Below are 19591 nucleotides of genomic sequence, written 5' to 3' on the forward strand. Positions count from 1 at the left end.
TTATTATCATTATTATTATTATTATTATATTATTATTATTATTATTATTATTATTATTATTATTATTATTATTATTATTATTATTACTATTATCATCATCACATCATCATCATCATCATCATCATCACATCATCATCATCTCATCATCATCATTATCATCATCATCATTATTATTATCATTATCATCATCATTATTATTATTATCATTATTATTATTATTATCATTATTATTATATTATCATTATTATTATTATATCATTATTTTATATTATTATTATTATTATAATTATTATTATTATTATTATTATTATTATTATATTATATTATATTATTATCATCATCATCTTTATTACCATAATAATTATCACTTGTCATTATAATACCTGAGATTTTGACCTCCTTCCCCACACTCATAGTCCAGTCTGCCGGGCAGTGAGTCCACAAATGACTTCATATGGGCATTTTCTATGGCAGCCCAAAGTGTAGAGTCTGAATGTTGATCAAACGGATCAAGGTTCATCCTCATAGTACCAGAAAAGATAACAGGATCCTTGAGTAAAGAATAAACAACAAACCATTTAGTTCGATATCTGTCTTTAAAAAATTAATGATATGCATCAAGTGCGGCTATGTGGTCTAGTGGTATGACACTCGCTTTCAGATAGGAAGGTTCTGGGTTCGAGCCTCGCGCTCGGCGCATAGTTGAGTCCTTGGAAAAGGCTCTTTACTCACTTTCTCTCACCGTACTCAGGTGTAAAATGAGTACCAGGCCGTTAACAGCGCTGTCTTTGTCCGAAAATTGTAATATCGCCTAACAGGCGTTATAATCCGTCCTACATGTTAAATGTTGCTGTTGACCAGAGACCCATTGTAAAGCGCTTTGATCACATTTAGTGGATATTGCGCTATATAAAGCTCAATTGAAAGATGGGTGTCCCAACAGCCCAGTTGGTAGAATACTCACTTCACATGCAATGGGAACGGGATCAACTCAAGATGAAGTCAACATTTTTTCACACAGCCCCCCCTCCCCTTCCTTGTTTAAAAAAAAAAATGAGCTTTTATAGAGCGCAATATCCACTAAATGTGCTCAAAGCGCTTTACAAGGGGTCCCTGGTCAACAGCAACATTTAACATGTAGGACGGGACATGCCGCCTGTTAGGCGATATTACAATTTTTCGGAACAAAGACAACACTGTTAACGGCCAGGTACTCATTTTACACCTGAGTATGGTGAGAGAATGTGAGTAAAGAGTCTTTTCCAAGGACTCAATTATGCGCCGAGTGAGGCTCGAACCCAGAACCTTCCGATCCGAAAGCGAGTGTCATACCACTAGACCACATAGCCGCACTTTACCAGTAGTACTGTTCTTAAAATCTAACCTAAATTCATTTTCCATTATTCTTTACTCTACTAAATAATGTGGGAGAAATGTAAAAGTAATAATAACCAAAACAAATGACGACAACACTTTAGGTTCTTTTGGAGTAGTGAATGCTAGAAGGGATGTAAGGCCACTTATTATGTCATAATCAATAACATTTATTGCAAGAAAAAAAAAACAATGGTGTCCATGAAAATGAATTTTGGTGATGTGACTATCATTCTGAGCTATATTTCATACTAATTTTTTTTTCATATTTCTGTCGGCCTCATGCTCCAAACCAAATTTTTGTAGTAATAATCAATACTACCGATACATAACCTGCTCCTCTCTTCATGTGACATTGAAGAAAAATTAACAAAAATTACAAATTAAATTTTAGAATAACAAAAAAAAGAAAAGAAATAAAAACGCAGAGAGAAATGTGTCTATTTTCAATATTTAACAGCACTATTTCTAAATGTCATGCATACATGCGCACAATTCAATGATTTTAAACTTTCTTGACTTTTTTTGTTCCCCTCCACCCCCCCCCCCCCCACCCTCACCCCCCCGAATCATTGTAATTAAACAACTGTTTGTATGTTTGCTTGTTTATCAAAATAATTTGAATAGCACTTTGAGGCTTTGTTATGCAGAACAGGGCTTAATTGAGAATGCTATGACTCAGCAGTACTTCCCTTTTCACTTAAATTTCAACTAACCAAAATACCACAACATAATGAAGGTATGAAACTCACCTGAGGTAAAATGGTCAACTTTTTGCGCAGATCATGTAACCCAATATCAGCAATAGAAATCCCATCAATGATGATACTACCACCAGCTGGTTCAATCAATCGGAATAAAGCAACAGTCAACGATGACTTGCCAGCTCCTGTCCGACCCACAATCCCAACCTGCAGTTTGATGATTCAAATCAAAATTTTTTTTTTTTTAAATTAAAAAAAAGACATTCAAATTAATTATCAAAATAATGTCTTTTAATCAATTATTTATAATACATTATGATGTCTCCGCCACTTTTTACGAGTACAAACAACTTTTTAATATCACTAACCTTCTCTCCAGGTTGAATGTTACAGTTGACACCCCTCAGTACAAGGTCCAGTCCAGGTCTGTATCGAGTCTGATAATTAATAAAATTAACACGGCCTTCAGAAGGCCATGAGGTGCTTGGTCGACGACGGGGATAAACCCAGGCACTCTGTGCGAAGATAATAGATAAAATAGTGTATGTCTTTTATCAGTAGTTAAAGGTTGAAATATTTTTCCAATCATTTGCAAACGTTGAAAGCACTGGCGGTCGGTCAATAGAGCGAAGTTGTTTTGTGCCGCCCTATATTTTCCGTAGATTAGCATGTCAACCCAACAAAAAACTTCAATTTTAAAATTTTGATAAAATTAAAAATTTAGCACATACTGCTTTTTGTTTTGAATTTAATATTTATTGATGACTCGTGCGTCGCTCCACGAAGGTGGCGTCAAATCGGCACGTTTCATCTTTCCCCCGTTGCCTGCGCGGGGTGACAATGAGCGGAGGGTGTGGTGTGGCGGGGAAGTTTTTTTGTTTATATGAGCCAGTCTTCGTTTGGCCGTCCTGTCCTTATCCTATACTCTGTTGTACCTTGAAGAAAGTTAGTTACCACTCCCCAATCTCCCTCCACCCTCCCTCCCCAACTAACTATTGTCTTTCACTGCTAAAATAATTAGGCCAAGACGGCCAATCTAGCGATGCACGCCCTGAGGTCCTACTTGGGATAAACTAAAACCATATCAGTTTTATCACTGAAAGAAGAGGCTTTGCTTCACTAAGATATACGGATGAAGAGAATGGCAATTAATATATATTTTGTCATTGTTGGTTTTGCTTAAATATATATTAAATATCAAAAAGAACAGTAAACAAAGTATGCACCGAGAAGAGCCCCATGGTTCTATAAATAAAAATCCCTGACCCCACGGAATCCTTCATCCCCGCACACTCCCAACTATCACTACTCAACTTGTATTGTGTGCATTGTCTACTACTAATAGTATAATTATAAAGATGTCGCTGATTGTGTGTGAAGTTAACAAGTGCTTTGCGTTTGGAATTTAATGTGTATTTTTAATTTCAATTATTCTAAAGTTGTGTGTCATATCGTTAGTATTCAGAGAAAATGTCTTATCGCTGTTGTCATTGTTTATGAAACCTCCCTGTTTTTATCTTTGAAAAATTTCTTGAATCATTTAATTTTAAAAAGTTATTTCTGTAATTTGTAACCAATCATGAATCATGTTGATTTTTTAATTGATAATCAATTCCGACACTTATCCCCTCAAGAGAAAATCGTGGTGAAAGATTTAGGTCCACACAAACCAGTGAATTTTAACTTAGTTTCTAACACACCGAGGAGACAGCGCCGATTTAATAATGATTATTTTAAAACTGTTGAATGGCTTACTGCCAGTGAAAGCCGTAAAACGCTTCATTGTTTTTATTGCTTGATTTTTGGTGATGTATGCTCTAAGTGGACAACAGGAGGATTCAGTGATATTGCGCACATCTCGCAGGCACTGAAGAAACATTCTGAATCAAAAAGCCATGTCACAAATGCTGTTAAATATAAACTTTTCAACGTTGTAGACATAAGAAATCAGTTGGAAACAGGACATTCTGCGTCTGTGAGTCGTTATAATGAACAGGTGAAAGTTAACAGACAAGTTTTATCCAAGATAATTGATGCTCTTTTGTTTTGTGGTGTACATGAAATAGCCCTTAGAGGTCATGATGAAAGCACTGAATCATACAATCGTGGAGTTTTTTTAGATCTTATAACGCGAGATGCTAAAAATGATCCATTGCTTGCAAATCATTTGGAGACAGCAACTGTAGCGCGCTATACGTCTAAGGAGACGCAAAACGAGCTCCTAAACTGTATGTACAATATTTATTTGGAAGAATTGAAAAGTGATATTACAAATACAAAGTTTGTTTCGGTTCAAGCAGATGAGGCCACGGATGCAGGAAAACGTACACAGTTCGTTATTATTTTAAGATTTTTAAAGGGAGGGAAACTGGTTGAAAGGTTTTTAGAATTTGTTGAAGTCAGTGATAGGACAGCTGACGGACTAGCAACAACTCTGACGGAAGCTCTTGAGAAACTAGATGTGAAGGAGAAATTAATTGCTCAGACATATGATGGAGCAGCTGTGATGTTTGGCCGACTTTCTGGGGTTCAGGCAAAGCTCAAAGAAACTTTTCCGAACGCTGTTTTTACTCATTGTTACGCCCACCAGTTAAATTTAGTATTAAAACAAGCGTGTTCACGTATTAGAGGCTGTAAAATTTTCTTTGCAAACATTATAGCATTTTCCACTTTTTTCTCTCATTCTTCAAAACGAGTCGACGCCTTCCGTCAATTTTGCCAACGCGCCCTACCCACGCCCTCAGAGACTCGCTGGAATTTCCAATCCCGTCTTATTGCTAGTATAGCGGCACAGAAGGAGGAACTTATCAGCCTTTTTGAGAAAATATTAGACGATGATACAACTCAAAAAGCATCTGGCCTTTTAAACATTTTAACAAATGAAACATTCGTTTTTTTCCTCAATGTTTTCAACAAAATCTTTATGAATGTTGATATATTATTTGGAATACTCCAGAGACGCTCACTTGATTCGCACATGTGTGAAAGGGCAATAAACACATTTCAGGATGCAGTTTCTTCCATTAGGATGGAAATCAGTTCATATTTACCAGAAGAGCAACATCAAGCTAAAAGAAGAAGAGATGACAGAAGTGAAAATAAGTTGGCAGCCATTGAAGCATGCGACATAATAGCAAATCAAGTTACCGATAGGTTTAGTCAGCATAACGCAGTCATTTCATTTAACCTCCTCAATGTAGACAATTTTCCGACCTTCGTTCATTCCTTTCCCACAAATTTAATATCAGAAGCAGTAACATATTACCCAATTCTTCATAAACCTAAACTGATGACAGAATTAGAAGTTCTGTATTCAAATAATACCTTTACTCAATGCGAATCAATGATCGAGTTGTACCGATTGATATGCACCTCTGAATTAGGAACAACATTCGTTGAAGTCACGAAATTTTTGGAGATAGCGCTTACCACACCAATGACAACAGCGGAGGCAGAAAGATCGTTTAGTACTCTGAAAAGGATTAAAACAGCTTCACGTGCCACAATGGGCCAGGATTGTCTCAATGCTCTGACCTGCATCACAATCCATAAGGATACGATAGGATCCATTAACAACTTCATTAATCGAGTCATAGACCATTTTGCCTTACAGAAAGATCGACGAATGGACCTCTTGTACAAATAGTACACGCCATTGACGTGAGTAAGTCTCGTTAATATTCTAACACATACACATACACGCACACACAAATACACGCACATATGCAAACATATGCACACATAAAGACAAGCAATACCCCCCTCCACACATACACACACACACACGCACACACACACACACACACACACACACACACACACACACATACAAAGTTTAGTTAAATTAACTAGACCAATAAAATTTAATACTGTATTTCGGATTTGTGCCGCCTTAAATACAAGGTGACCAACCGCCCCTGGTTGAAAGCTCATTGCTGAATGGATTGGGAATTTTTAATTCATTTATATATATATATATATATATATATATATATATATATATATATATATATAATATATATATATATATATTACAAAATGGGGAGGGGGCGTGAGAATAATTGAGAAGGGAGAAAGAATAAGAGATCAGTTTTGAGGGTTGTTGTAATATTTAGAAGTTATTTGAAATTGTCAAAGAAAAACATTTAAAAATTGCAACAATTTTTTTCCTTCTTTTGTGAAGTATAGTTCTCACCTCTGTAGGGGTCTTACTGTATTCCTGCAATCTTTCCACGGACACAATGTTGGTCTCCAGATCACTGAAGTTTCTAACCAAGTAGTTAAGGGCACCGGTAATCTAGTAAATGACAATATTCTAGTTTTGAAAAGAACAACTAAAAAGAGATCTATATCAATACTTTATTTTACATTTTCTTAAATTAATGGTTTTAAAAAAAAATTGTGATCACTAAAAGCACTATTGTTCCTCCCTTTTACTTCATTAAATTTCAAAAGTATGCCATGGTGGAAATGTGAATTTGCAAAAGGAAAAGAAAGAAGAAAGACAATTGGATTCAGCCCAGCAACGGCGGTCATTTTGGTTCTAAACAAAGAAAATCATTACTTTTTATTCTTCATGCTGGCTAGAACTTTTCATATGCCTTGTGATCAGAATGTGTAAAAGTCAAAACATGATCAATTTTATGTGTTTTTTTTTCCTCTGGATACGCTTTTATGCTCGCCGAAGAAATATTTCATCCAGGCGTCCGCCATTGTTCCTATAGTTTTGAGCCAGTGTTATTAAGTTACCATGTGTCATTAGGAAGGAAGTGATGTTACGACTGTTGAAGAGTATTAACCTTTAAATGAAAATACTGGATATGTGACAACACTGGAAAATGATTGATTTGTTTGTTTTTGTTTTAATTTCAGGGATTAAATAGGACTTACAACAATTCAGGTCATATAAAAAACGGGGCACATGAAATAGATCGGATGAGATATAGATCTAAAATTATGTGCATAAGAGTCGGAATGGCAGCTCTAGTGGTAGGACACTCGCCTTTAGATGGTAAGTCACTGTTTAGGGTCCCACTGTGAGTGGTGAATAGTTGAGTTTTTGAAGAAGGCTCTTTACTTACATTCTCTCATTCCACTCAGATGTAAAATTAGTACCTAACTGTAAACAATGTTGTCTCTGTCTAAAATAAAATACTGTAATGGCGCCTAATGGGCGTTTTAAGGAAATTTTTGAAAACATTCCTTTTAAGGCAGGCTTTTGAGTAGTGATACATACGTGCGTTCTATGTTACCTACACTTTGTATGTGTAGTGCTTTTAAACTCTTTGTTATTTGTGTTGTATAAAATTAATTATTATATTATTATATCGTAGGCATCCTTCCGTCTCAAGAGACGATGGTTTGCGCCCTGTATGGCTTTAGTCTCATCAGTCTTGTTGAGAGCAACGATGGGTGTGACTCAGCAGACCAATCCTTGCATGGCAGACTCTACCGCAGTTGTTGCACACGTAGTTTGACTGTGTGTTTGGTATTTGGATCTGCTGCCTCTCTTTCCTCCTTGCTCTCCTCTCCTCAAACTTCATCTTCATCTATTATTATATACTACATTTAAAATGTTGGTGTGAGCTCAGGACCCATTGCAAAATCTTTGACAACATTTAGTATTTAGTGGATACTTCAAAAAGAAATCCCTGGAAGTTGAAAAAGAAAGAAAAGAAAAGGAAAAAAAAGCATGGCCCAGTATTAAAAAAAAACAAACAAAAACAAATTCATTTTAGAACAAGGACAGAAAGCCACAAAGAAGTGGACAACAGCTTTTAAAACATAAAGTTGATACAGCAAGAGTTAACGTTCTAAGCACATCTAATGTAAATGTTGCTGCTCGAAGCTCGAAGAATTAAATAACAAGGTGAAATTGAATGTAAGCTTCAATTTAATTACAAAAACAGATCAAATGAACGTTTCGGGTTTCCCCTTTATCAACAAAACAGGATGAATGAAACACGACAGATGAATGAGATATGAAAATGTGGTAGTGGCATTGTCAAAAAATGTTCATTTGATCTGTTTTTGTATTTATAAGAACACTTAAGGTATTAAATAAGTAACGGCTGACTCCACATACCTGAGACGCATATGACACTGAAAGGCCAACAAGCCCAGCCTCCAGATTGGTTGTTGTCACAGCAAATAAGGCTGAAGCCAAGATGACCAAGTTACCAATCAACTCTAGACCCCAACCTAGAAATCTAGTAAGAATTTTTTATAAGCATAATCATAACTTTTAGATTTCTTGAATAATGAAAGCCCTAACCAATAAGAAAGTGAGAACTTTCAATTCATATCAAAGCGATACTCTGCAAAAGGTAATAAACAAAACTTAAATAACAGCTTCAAAAAATAACAAAACACCAAACACAGAATGTTTCGGGCTAAAAAAAAAAACCTTCTGTCAAAAACAAAAAAAAACAATGGAAAAAAAAACAAAAGATTTCAAGCTGAATATTCCTTTGCCGTCACTCTGGTTTTTAGTAATGTCTTTTTCTTTTCGTTGTTTTTTTTTGTTTTTTTTTTGGTTGAAGAAGGGTTTTGAGCCTGAAACATTCTGCGTCTGGTATTTTTTTTTTCTTTCTTGAAGTTGTTATATTCATTTTTGTTAGGAACTTCCATATCAATGGCCTCAGTTACTAACCGTTTAACTTTTAAATTATGCTTTTTTTCTAATTTTAGGCCAAGATCCCTCTTTGATTAAAGATGCTATATATATTTATAAATACTGGGAAAACTGTCCTGTGGAAATACATCATTTTGACAAAAAACAAAACCACTCAAGTGTATTGTATTCTTGTACAACCTGCATTTTCTTTTTTTGTTTGATTTTTAAAAAACTCCTGCTTTGTTGAATTTTCTAAGGTTGAACAGTCTGTATTCAAGGTCATTGATGTGTGACTTCACATTTAATATTTCTTTACTTTAATATTTCTATAATGCAATTCAATTATTTCATAATTACCATTAAAACTAAAACAGCAACAACAACAATAATAATAATAATGATAATAATAATAATCATCATCATCATCATCGTCGTCGTCGTCGTCGTCGTCGTCGTCGTCGTCGTCATCCCCATCATCATCATCATAAGCAATCATTTTTATCATTATTATTGTATTGGCATTGGCAATACCAAAGGTTACATGAGAACCATGTGTCCAAGTGGCTTGACATTAAAATGGCCAAGACGAATAGATCTTGCAAACAGCACTTGATATGAGTGAATAAAAACAACACCATCTTTTGGCAGGACCAACTAGACAGCCAATTCTGAGAATCAGTTTGTTTGTTGTTTCTGTTTTTAAGGGTTTTACAGCGCTTGCAACACATTTAGGTTATATCAGCGCCAGTAAAAAGGAAGAAAATGAGATAGTAAAAAGTTCTAGAATTAAAATTAAAGCACCCAAGAGAAAGTAAGACAAAGGGGAACTGGGAACAAATAGGGATCAGATGTAGATTCCAAGAGCATACCACCAATGTACTTAGTTTGAGATCACCTATAAGTCTCATCCGGACACAAGAACAAAATCCAACAAAGAGGAACACAATCAAATGCTTACATTATACATAAAAAATAACAAATATAATAATACATAACAGAGAGATGATTTACAAGGGAAAAAATATCATCTCCCAAAACAATAACTATGCATTTGACTGTTTCCCTCCCGGCAGGGACTCCGACCAAGGTCAGGACAAAACCAAGTAATCTCATTCCAAGACAAAGGATACAAAGCATGTTGGAAAACAGATATAGGGGGATAGATGACACAGTATGTACCTCCCTGCCCAGTATGGGAAGAATCAGTTTGAATTACATGTAAATATCCTGGAAAGAACTGACCAATAGTTAGTTACATAATAGTTAGTTGCATACTTCATTTTATACCAATCTAAAACTACCTACCTGTTGGAAACAAGATTAGCAAAATAGAATGACAAATTATAGTCAACCCTTTGCTTCGACTCCTCAATAAATCTCTCTGAAACGTCGTAGGCTCTGATTGAGGCAGCACCACTGACTGTCTCAGCAAAATGGACATAAATGGGTGAACGAGTTGTAGATTCAATTCTTTTCAACTGTCGGGATGTGGGAATGTAGAATCGCTAATAGATGAGAAAAAAAAAAGAAAACAAAAAAAAAAATAAACAAACAAATAAACACAAGCCAAATGGATATTGTAAACCAGAATAAACAAATTCATTGGTTGAATGATTGTACATGAAAAATGCTTTAGCGGGTCCTCTATCTTGTTTAGCTCGAGTGTACGGTACCATTGTTTCAGTGGTGGACGGAAGTCAGATACAACGCTATGAAAATTATTAACAACCTCAACAAGTCTGTGGTGAAAAATGTATGTATGCACCAACTTGATCATTTGTTTGTATAAATGATTTTGTGTACTTATAATGTTCTTGCATCAATTTGATCTTTTCTTCCGTTTCTATTAATTATTATATATTTATATTTGCAAAAACAACAGGGTATTTAAAGGTCTTCTGACCTAAGTAAACTTTAACGATTATGATATGATATAATATATGAATAAAGCAATTAACAAACCTGAATAAGCCAGTACAAAATACCAATGGGTAGAATAACAGCAATGAAGATGGGCGTAGAGTATGAGATAATGATGAAGGTTCCCATCACATTAAAGATACAACCGTAAAACGATCGAATGGTGGATGGTAGATTGTTGTCTACAGTTTCCACATCGCGGGAAAATCTGTTGATGATTCGCCCAATGGGGGTAGTGTCAAAAAATGACATTGGAGACCTCAGAATGTTGTGCAGAAGTTCAAGGTGAAGACTGCCTGCTGCCTTTACCATTTGGGTGGTGGCGATGAGAGCAAACACCAAAATAAAGGCACCTAAAATGTTGAGTAAAATAGTTTTGTTTGTGATTAAAGGTTTTACTACGCTTGCCAAACATTAAGGTCATTTCAGCACCAGTAAAAAAAAAAAGAAAATGGAAGAGTAAAAAAATTATATAATATTTACAATTGAAAGCATACGAGAAAAAGTAAAACAAAGGGGAATAATTAAATGGAGAACAGCTTTAGATCTCATGAGCATAATTTCAATGTACTTAGTTTGAGATCTCCTAAATGTCACATCCAGACACAAGAGCAGGATCCCAATAAGAGGAATACACGCATATATTTTCAAGATATGTTCAAAACAAAACAAAAATATCACTATCAATACATAACAGAGAGATGATTTACAAAGAAAAAAAATATCATCTCCCAAAACTAACACTATACATTTCACTCTTACCCTCTCAGTCAACGACTACGGAAAGGGTAAAAGAGTTTAATAAAGTCAGTGAGTGATACATATGTAAGACAACTGCCCTTTTTCTTTCCAGTTTCTTACTGACAATGTCTAAAAAAAATCTTTTTTATGGCTTCATAGTCAGATTCTTATGCATCTCTGGAAAGAAAAAGAGATGCATTGCTCAAAATCTCGTTGTGTGTTAAAACATTGTATTTTAACATATAAACTTTTTAAAGTTTGTTTTTTTAGGCTAAATTCAAATCTAAATTGCCTCAAACTTTTTTCATGAATTCAAATCCATCCGAGTAACTCTCATTTTTGTCAAGAATCTTTGAATTTCTTACAGCCAAATTCTAAATCAATAATTAACATTAACAGGTATAAAGTCTACATTGCAATCAAAGAGATCCATTTTATGGACTTATGGCTTTAAAGATTCAATGGAATGATACACTGGAACCTTAAAATTTGACAAGAACTAATCCTCAGTTCTGCACACTTCAATCTTTCTCAAATCTACTGTAATTACCCAGTGGAATGATACACTGGAACCTTAAAATTTGACAAGAACTAATCCTCAGTTCTGCACACTTCAATCTTTCTCAAATCTACTGTAATTACCCAGTGGAATGATACACTGGAACCTTAAAATTTGACAAGAACTAATCCCCAGTTCTGCACACTTCATTCTATCTCAAGCCTACTGTAATTACCCACGATTGTAACGACTGTTTGGTTTAGATTTACACTATTTACCCTGCACACATCCCATGACACCATAGATGGCCAAGTACATGTTATTTTTGTCAACAAATTCAGGGCTCCCTGCAGCGGATGAATTCCCCAACAGCTCGTCATCTGTCCACATACTGAGCCAGATGGAGGAGAAAGTCACAGATGCTTGGAAAAAAACGTAGATGATGGTCAGGATGAAGAAGGTGAATAGACCAACGGCTTGAATATAGGTCAGGTAGACTTGCATCTTGACCTAGTTTGGGGGGAGGGGTGGGGGGTGATAATACAGTAATATGAATAAGTCTATGCCCAGTATAAAGGATACTTGATTTGAAGAATATGTTATTGCAGCAAACAGGAGTACCTGGCTGAATCTGTGGAAAGAAATATTGTAATAGCATCTCGCAGGCTCATCCTACATGTTAAGTACGGATTCATAGTGCTTTGTTTTATTGCTTTATTTTATGTTGTATGTTTGAGTGACTGGTGTTACGTTACTATTGAGTGCTTTGAGCTTGTTAAGATAATAAAAATAAGTTATTTATATAGCGCTCAACTTCCACAGAAGATACAGGGTAAGGTATAAATAAAAATCATCATCATCATCATCATCATCATCGTCGTCGTCGTCATTGTCGTCTTCGTCATCGTCATCATCATCATCATCATCATCATCATCATCATCATCATCATCATCATCATCATCATTATTATTATTATTATTATTATTATTATTATTATTATTATTATTATTATTATTATTATTATTATTATTATTATAATATCATCATCATCATTATTACTATGGTTTGTTTAATATGATGCTGGCCTTTTGGCATGTAGGTCCTGGGTTCTAGTCTGGCACAAGTGGGTGGCACAAGGTTGAGTCCTTGAACATGATTCTTTATTCAAATTCTCTTCCCATACATATGTGTAAAATGAAAACGTGTGCTGGTAACGATGCAAAAACGATGTTGAATCTGTTATAAAATGTAATGGCGCCTTACAAGCTCATCCTACCTGTTAAGTGTTGCTGTTGGATTGGGACCATTTGCAAAGCACTTTGTGTACGTTTTGTGGATATTGTACTCCAAAAAAGCACAATTTTTATTTTTGACTACCAAACCCAGCATTTGAAATGACCGACTTATAAAGAGTCTTTCTTTTACCACGGTTTGAGCTTTTGAGCTTTCTTTTATATAGCTCAATATCCACTAAATGTATTCAAAGCGCTTTACAAGGGGTCCCTGATCAACAACAACACGTAACATGTAGAACGAAACATGACGCCTGTTAGGCGATATTACAATTTTTTCGGACAGAGACCACGCTGTTAACGGTCATGTACTCATTTTACACCTGAGTACGGTGAAAGAATGTAAGTAAAGAGTCTTTTCCAAGGACTCAACTATGCGCCAAGCCGAAAGTGAGTGTCATATCACAAGACCACATAGCCGTACGTTTTCCATCCAAATAATGAGGGGAAAAAAGGAAAGAAATACGCCATAAACATGACCTAAACCTTGTTTTATGACTTACATTCTGTTCATTTGTTTTTTTTCTTCACATCAATGAAGGGGAACCTTTAATTCAGTCACTGTTTTATATCAATACACGTTCAGCGTACCTAATCCAAAGACCTTTGGTCTTGTGCTCTTTAGTCCAATGCCATGTAGTAGTAAATGGAGGGGTAACAATAGCGAGGTGTCTATTCGTATTTGATTATAAAATACAAGATCTTATATTGCGGATACCCTAATTTACATTCACTCCTGATGACAAATATATTTCTAAAAAGCCACTTAATACTTAAACAACTACCGTTTAAGTGTAAATAGCCAAATATTTTTTTTTTTCAAGTATACATCATGTGGACTAAAAGGGAGATTCTTACATTTCCAGTTTCTTGTTTTTCCTCCTCAATGAGTTTCTTTCCAGCAACTTCTTTCTTTTCTTTCGTCTCAACATCTTTAACATCTTCCTTCACAATACTATGTTGTCTTGACAACTGCCTTTTAAGGTTGGCCACATGTTCTAGGTTGCTAAATAAAAGTAAGTAAGTAAGTAAGTAAGTAAGTAAGTACATAATGAATTTATATAGCGCCTAAACATCCACGTTAATCGTGCTCTGTGGCGCTTTACATAATAAAAATAAAAATGTTTAAAAACAACCAAATTGAAAATCACGACACTACACGATACATAATAAGCATGCATACAAAAACAAAATCTAAGCAACATCCATTTCATGAAAAATAAGCCTCACGGAACAACTCAGTCTTCAGACATTTCCTGAAAGATGATAAATTTTCACAGGACTTTGTCCGAGGACTAAGTGCGTTCCATAGGCATGGAGCTATGAATGAAAAGGCTTTTTCACCTAAAGTGGATTTTAAGGTGGTAACTTTTAGAAGTTGGAACTGAAAAGCACAACAATTATTGTGGTTTCATCCTCAATTCTCTAAATATTGATAAAAATCACTTACAAAAGTAATTTCGACCTGGACATAACTTTATAATGTTTTCAAAAAAAAAAAAAGAAAAGCATTCAATAATAATTCATGACTTCTTGAAATGGGATGTTTATGATTATCCACATCCCTGGTACTGGTATGTTTTGTAATTATGACCAGGTAATGATGGGAGAAATATTGATTTGAAAAAATGTCAGTTCTACAATAAAATGATTGAGCAGTAGTATTTGTCTTTTGTCTCAAAAACTAAATATGTTCCCATTTCAGTCATTGATCGCAAGAATAATTCTCTTTCAATAAGGCCTAACAAGAAGCAGCAAGCCATAAATGTTGATAGGCAAATAGCCACAAAAATGTAATCATATTACATTTACTTTAAACTGAAACCCTTAAATCATGTGAGCGACCAAATGAGAGGCACCTCAAATTATATATATATATATATATATATATATATATATATATATATATATATATATATAGGCTACATACTGATTTCATAAACCCAGTTAAAACTGTATATCAATGTATCTGCTTATTCCAGATCATAATGGAATTTTTTTTTTTAATTTCCACCCCTTATCTTATAAAACCCTATCATATCTTGGTAAAAACGTAATTGTTGAATATTGCTTAGAACCCATGGTATAAAATATTCAACGATTGCAGAATATTTTTGGTTAATTTACTGGCTTAAATAAACTTTGAAAAGACAGCTGATTGGTCATTTCAAATAACCTTTGAATGCGTAGGAACAAATTATTGGTTATGAAATATCAAAGAATATTACTTTGGGGGGGGGGGGGTAGAATAAAGGTATTATTTAACGGGTTTGGGTTGATTAAATTCAGTATATTTTTAATCTCGGAGTTATTTGGTGCAATAAAAAAATTTATCATTTAATAAATCCAAACCCATGAAAGAATCCTATATTCATAAAGTATAAAATACGATAAAATTTTTTCTCAAAAATAATTTCAATTATTCAAATGATGTCAAATGATGTAAACAAATTGCTTACCTTCCACTTTCATCTTCAGAGGTGATTGATTCCAATCTATCCAACATTTGCCTTTTCGTCGTTTGGACTGAAAAGATTATTTTAAAATGATAAATCCCTCTCTGCCAAAAAAGAAGATACAAGTAGATCATTATGAAACAAAACGAAATAATTACAAGAATGCAAAACAAAAATCTAAAAAGCATCATGGCGGATATGATCAAAATGACAGATGAACGTGTTGAGTTTTACAGAATAATTTTAAGTTGCCCTCCATATCACATGAGATGTAACTCAGGTGTGATTGAGTACCTGGCTATGTGCAGCGTATTGTATGCAGTGATATTGTAAGCATGTTAGTACACTAGACGCCTAATAGGCAACTGTATAAAATGGAAATATGGTTTCCCCCTACAGCCTGCTGGGGGAATAAATCAAACATTTTTATTTTATACATAGCATTACATGGTCCCCATATCAAGGTAAAACTTGTTGGTGATGATTGACTAAAACTAGTCTGCTCATTTATTGGTATCTTTCTAATGAAAGAAATAATCAATCAACTGTTGATGTAACAGGATTAATCATGACTTTGGAGAAAGCTAGGGTTCCCCATAGCAATCCCTTCACAAAGAAAAGAAACCTTTATCAATGCTAGGTGCAATCGAGATTTTTCTCTGACCCCTCTGTTTAACCTGCAGAGGTCAGATATCTAGGTCTGCCTAGCTCTAACGAAAAGTACTTTTACACAAACTAGCATCCTATCCAAAGAGCAGTTAGCAATTGCTATTATCCATTTAACGCTATAAAAACAGGTTTGAGGGGCTACTTTTTGTTTAGAAAATACTTCAGCATACGTAGCATTTGGTTGATGCACTCACTCCATGGTCTGAGGGATAGAACAGGGTGCTGAATCAAGCTGCTCAATCTCTTTCAAACAGGCATAAGTAAAGGTAGCAAAGACATTAAAGGAAATATTCGAAATGTTTCCAGACATGCTTTACTTCCTTTTATTCAAAATAGATTGGCATCCAATCTAAGAAGTGACAAGAGAGTAAACACAAGAAGTCATAGAGAGCCATTAGGTTTCAATAAATTGAAATGGATTATAGAAATTGCTTGCCACCCAAGTCTATTACACTTTCCACTAGATCAAACAAACCCAGCTATCCAATCACTGTTGGGTGGAGAAGAGGTCCAAAAGAATTCTCGACCCTACCCAAAATCCATCAGGATCAATCTCCTCAGTCTCTCTGGGTAAGAAGTGAGTGCTCTACCAACTGAGATGTCAGATCCCCAAGAAAGTGTAAATGTTGCTGCTCGAAGCTCAAAGAAATAAATAATGTGAAGTTGAATGTAAGTTCAATTTAATTACAAAAACAGATCAAATGAACGTTTCGGGTTTCCCCTTTATCAACAAGACGGGATGATTTTATTCATCTTAACTACACCACTACCACATCATCTCATTCATCTGTGGTGTTTCAATCATCCCGTCTTGTTGATAAAGGGGAAACCCGAAACGTTCATTTGATCTGTTTTTGTAATTAAATTGAAGCTTACATTCAACTTCACGTTATTATTGATCCACAAGAAAGCAAACAGGTAATAGGAAATTATTTTATATCTTTTTATATACTACAAAAACTGGGTCATGCTTCATAGGCTCCGTCCCTATGATTGCTCTTCACCGTACATCTGAGGAGGAAAAGAAAGTGAGGGCCACAGAGGAACACTTGGAGGTGGTCAGTCGAGGCCAAACTTAAAACCACTAGCCTCAGCTGGAGAGAGTCTAAAGAATGACTCAAAAAAGAAAGGAGGACCTTTGTTACCACCCTACATGGCAGCCTAAATAAAGGGCAGAAAGTAATGCAAGTGCAAAATCAGAATGTAAAAGCACCATAAAGGAACATGATAATAAGTATCTATTGAGTTTTTTTTGTTTTTTTTTTAGTTTGACTCACCATCGGGGTCGTCACTAACCCCATCCTCTGCCTCAGACTGAACTTCTTTGGTAAAAAAATCTTTAAGAAAGTTGGCAAAGGAGCCTTCGTGAGACATAAGTTCCTCATATGATCCCTCCTCTGAGATGTGTCCATTTTCCAGAACAATGATGTGATCTACCATGGGTAACCAGTGGATGCCGTGTGTCACTAGAATTCTAGTCTGGAGAAAATGAATTTTTTTTAAAAAATTGATCTTTTACATAGCGCAATATCCACTAAACATCGTCAAAGCCCTTTACAAGGGGTCCCTCTGGCCAACAGCACCATTTAACATTTAGGACGGGACACGACGCCTGTTAGGCGATATTACAATTTTTTTTCGGACAAAGACAATGCTGTTAACGACCAGGTACTCATTTTACAACTGAGTACATTGAGAGAATGTGAGTAAAGAGCCTTCTCCAAGGACTCAATTATGTGCTGAGCAAGGCTCGAACCCAGAACCTTCTGATCCGAGTGTCATACCACAAGACCACATAGCCACACGAATAAGAATCTTGAGTATAAAAAATCAATACGAACATTTATATAGAGCATTTCCACAGATTTACCATGCTCAATATGCGTCACAATGTTTCATTTATTCACCCAGCAAGCCTATAAGGAACTGTATTTCCAATTCATGCAGTACTAGTCACTTGTTAGGCGTCCTTTTTGTCCTAACACTTTTACAGTATCTGCCACTGCCAATAGCCAGGTACTTAGTTACACCTTAGTCAAGTGGGGTAATGTGTAAAGTGCCTTACCTAAAGACACATCGGGACCAAAATTTTTCACGATCACTGTCACACATCAAGCCATTGACCACACCTACTATTGTTTGACTTTTATGACACTGTACAACTGAGCCACACAACATGAGAAAAACTTTTATATCTAATATTTACCACAATTAAACCTCAGTGTCAATTTGTTACTGTGTTGGAAAAAAAACTAGAAGAAAACTGAGTTCATAGTTATAGGCTAGTCATTGTATTCAGAATTGGGAATAGTTAGGCTTTTGAAGTTTCAGAGACAAATCTCACTCTCCTCTAACATGTCAATTATTTCAACTTAAAGTGTATGAGTCCAGGTTTAAACTCATTTTGAAGCATCAGGTTTGACCCGATATATATAAATATATATTTTTTTATTTTTTTTGACGATAACTACTATGTTACTAGTGTGCATCTTGTGTGAGTGTGTCTAGGTCAATATTGTATTGTTATAAATGTGTAACCAAATGACAAATTGCCACTTTTTTGGGGACAATAAAGATATTATTATTATTATATTATTATTATTATTATTATTATTATTATTATTATTATTATTATTATTATTATTATTATTATTATTATTATCATTATTATTATTATTATTATTATTATCATTATTATTATTATTATTATTATTATTATTATTATTATTATTATTATTTTTATTATTATTAATGAAGCCAGACAAAGCAGAGAGAAAAATACAAGAAAAAGAAAAATGTCAAACCTATATGACAGCTCAAAAAATAAGTTCACACAGTAGATTGCTATACTTACGTATTGACTCTAATGTACATATGTGTAAATTTATGGATTTGAAAGACATTTTAAGGGTATGGTCTAGAAAAGGCATTCTATTCCCATGAGGATTTCAAAACTGTACTGGAGACCATATACAGGTTGCTTTGTAGTCATTTGTATTAAATGGACATCGTTTTTACCTGTGACAAAAAAAAATGTCGCGGATTTTCAATCACTATTTTATAAATAGGATTTTAAAGTTAATTTTCAACATTTTCAAATCATTACTAAATAGATCTTATACAATCGAAAACTGAATGAGAAAATTAATTTCCTCTCACCTTGCTTTTCAACAATCCACTATGTCCGATGACTTCTTTAAAGATGTGTTTTCCAACATGAGAATCAACTGCACTGAGAGGATCATCTAGTAAATATGTGTCAGCATTGCTGTACACCGCTCTAGCAAGAGATACACGCTGTTTTTGTCCTCCCGACAGG

General features: G+C 34.8%; 2 protein-coding genes across 4 annotated transcripts in view; one reads left to right on the top strand and one right to left on the bottom strand.

The window, feature by feature from the left end:
* The window catches only part of LOC144977532 (multidrug resistance-associated protein 1-like), a 50444-nt gene that overhangs the window by 3375 nt on the left and 27478 nt on the right, over window positions 1-19591 (bottom strand). For 2 of the 3 annotated variants that reach the window (XM_078922847.1, XM_078922846.1), the window contains exons 20-31: window positions 19432-19591; window positions 17550-17751; window positions 15607-15673; window positions 14006-14153; window positions 12133-12364; window positions 10657-10967; window positions 10000-10199; window positions 8164-8287; window positions 6274-6375; window positions 2447-2593; window positions 2127-2285; window positions 384-550 (exon numbers count right to left, since the gene is read on the bottom strand). The exon at window positions 19432-19591 is cut by the window's right edge and continues 8 nt beyond it. In XM_078922847.1, coding sequence (XP_078778973.1) covers window positions 384-550; window positions 2127-2285; window positions 2447-2593; window positions 6274-6375; window positions 8164-8287; window positions 10000-10199; window positions 10657-10967; window positions 12133-12364; window positions 14006-14153; window positions 15607-15673; window positions 17550-17751; window positions 19432-19591 — 2019 coding nt within the window. The remainder of the gene's footprint in view (window positions 1-383; window positions 551-2126; window positions 2286-2446; window positions 2594-6273; window positions 6376-8163; window positions 8288-9999; window positions 10200-10656; window positions 10968-12132; window positions 12365-14005; window positions 14154-15606; window positions 15674-17549; window positions 17752-19431) is intronic. The other variant, XM_078922848.1, reaches the window with a different exon arrangement.
* Window positions 3658-5724, top strand: LOC144976131 (zinc finger MYM-type protein 1-like). Its single transcript, XM_078920311.1, has 2 exons — window positions 3658-4968; window positions 5035-5724. The coding sequence occupies exons 1-2, from the start codon at window positions 3658-3660 to the stop codon at window positions 5722-5724; spliced, it is 2001 nt and encodes a 666-aa protein (XP_078776437.1).

This window comes from Berghia stephanieae, chromosome 7 (genome assembly GCF_034508935.2).
Source record: "Berghia stephanieae isolate SIO BIC M18660-M18661 chromosome 7, UCSD_Bste_1.3, whole genome shotgun sequence".
Taxonomy (NCBI): Eukaryota; Metazoa; Mollusca; class Gastropoda; order Nudibranchia; family Aeolidiidae; genus Berghia; species Berghia stephanieae.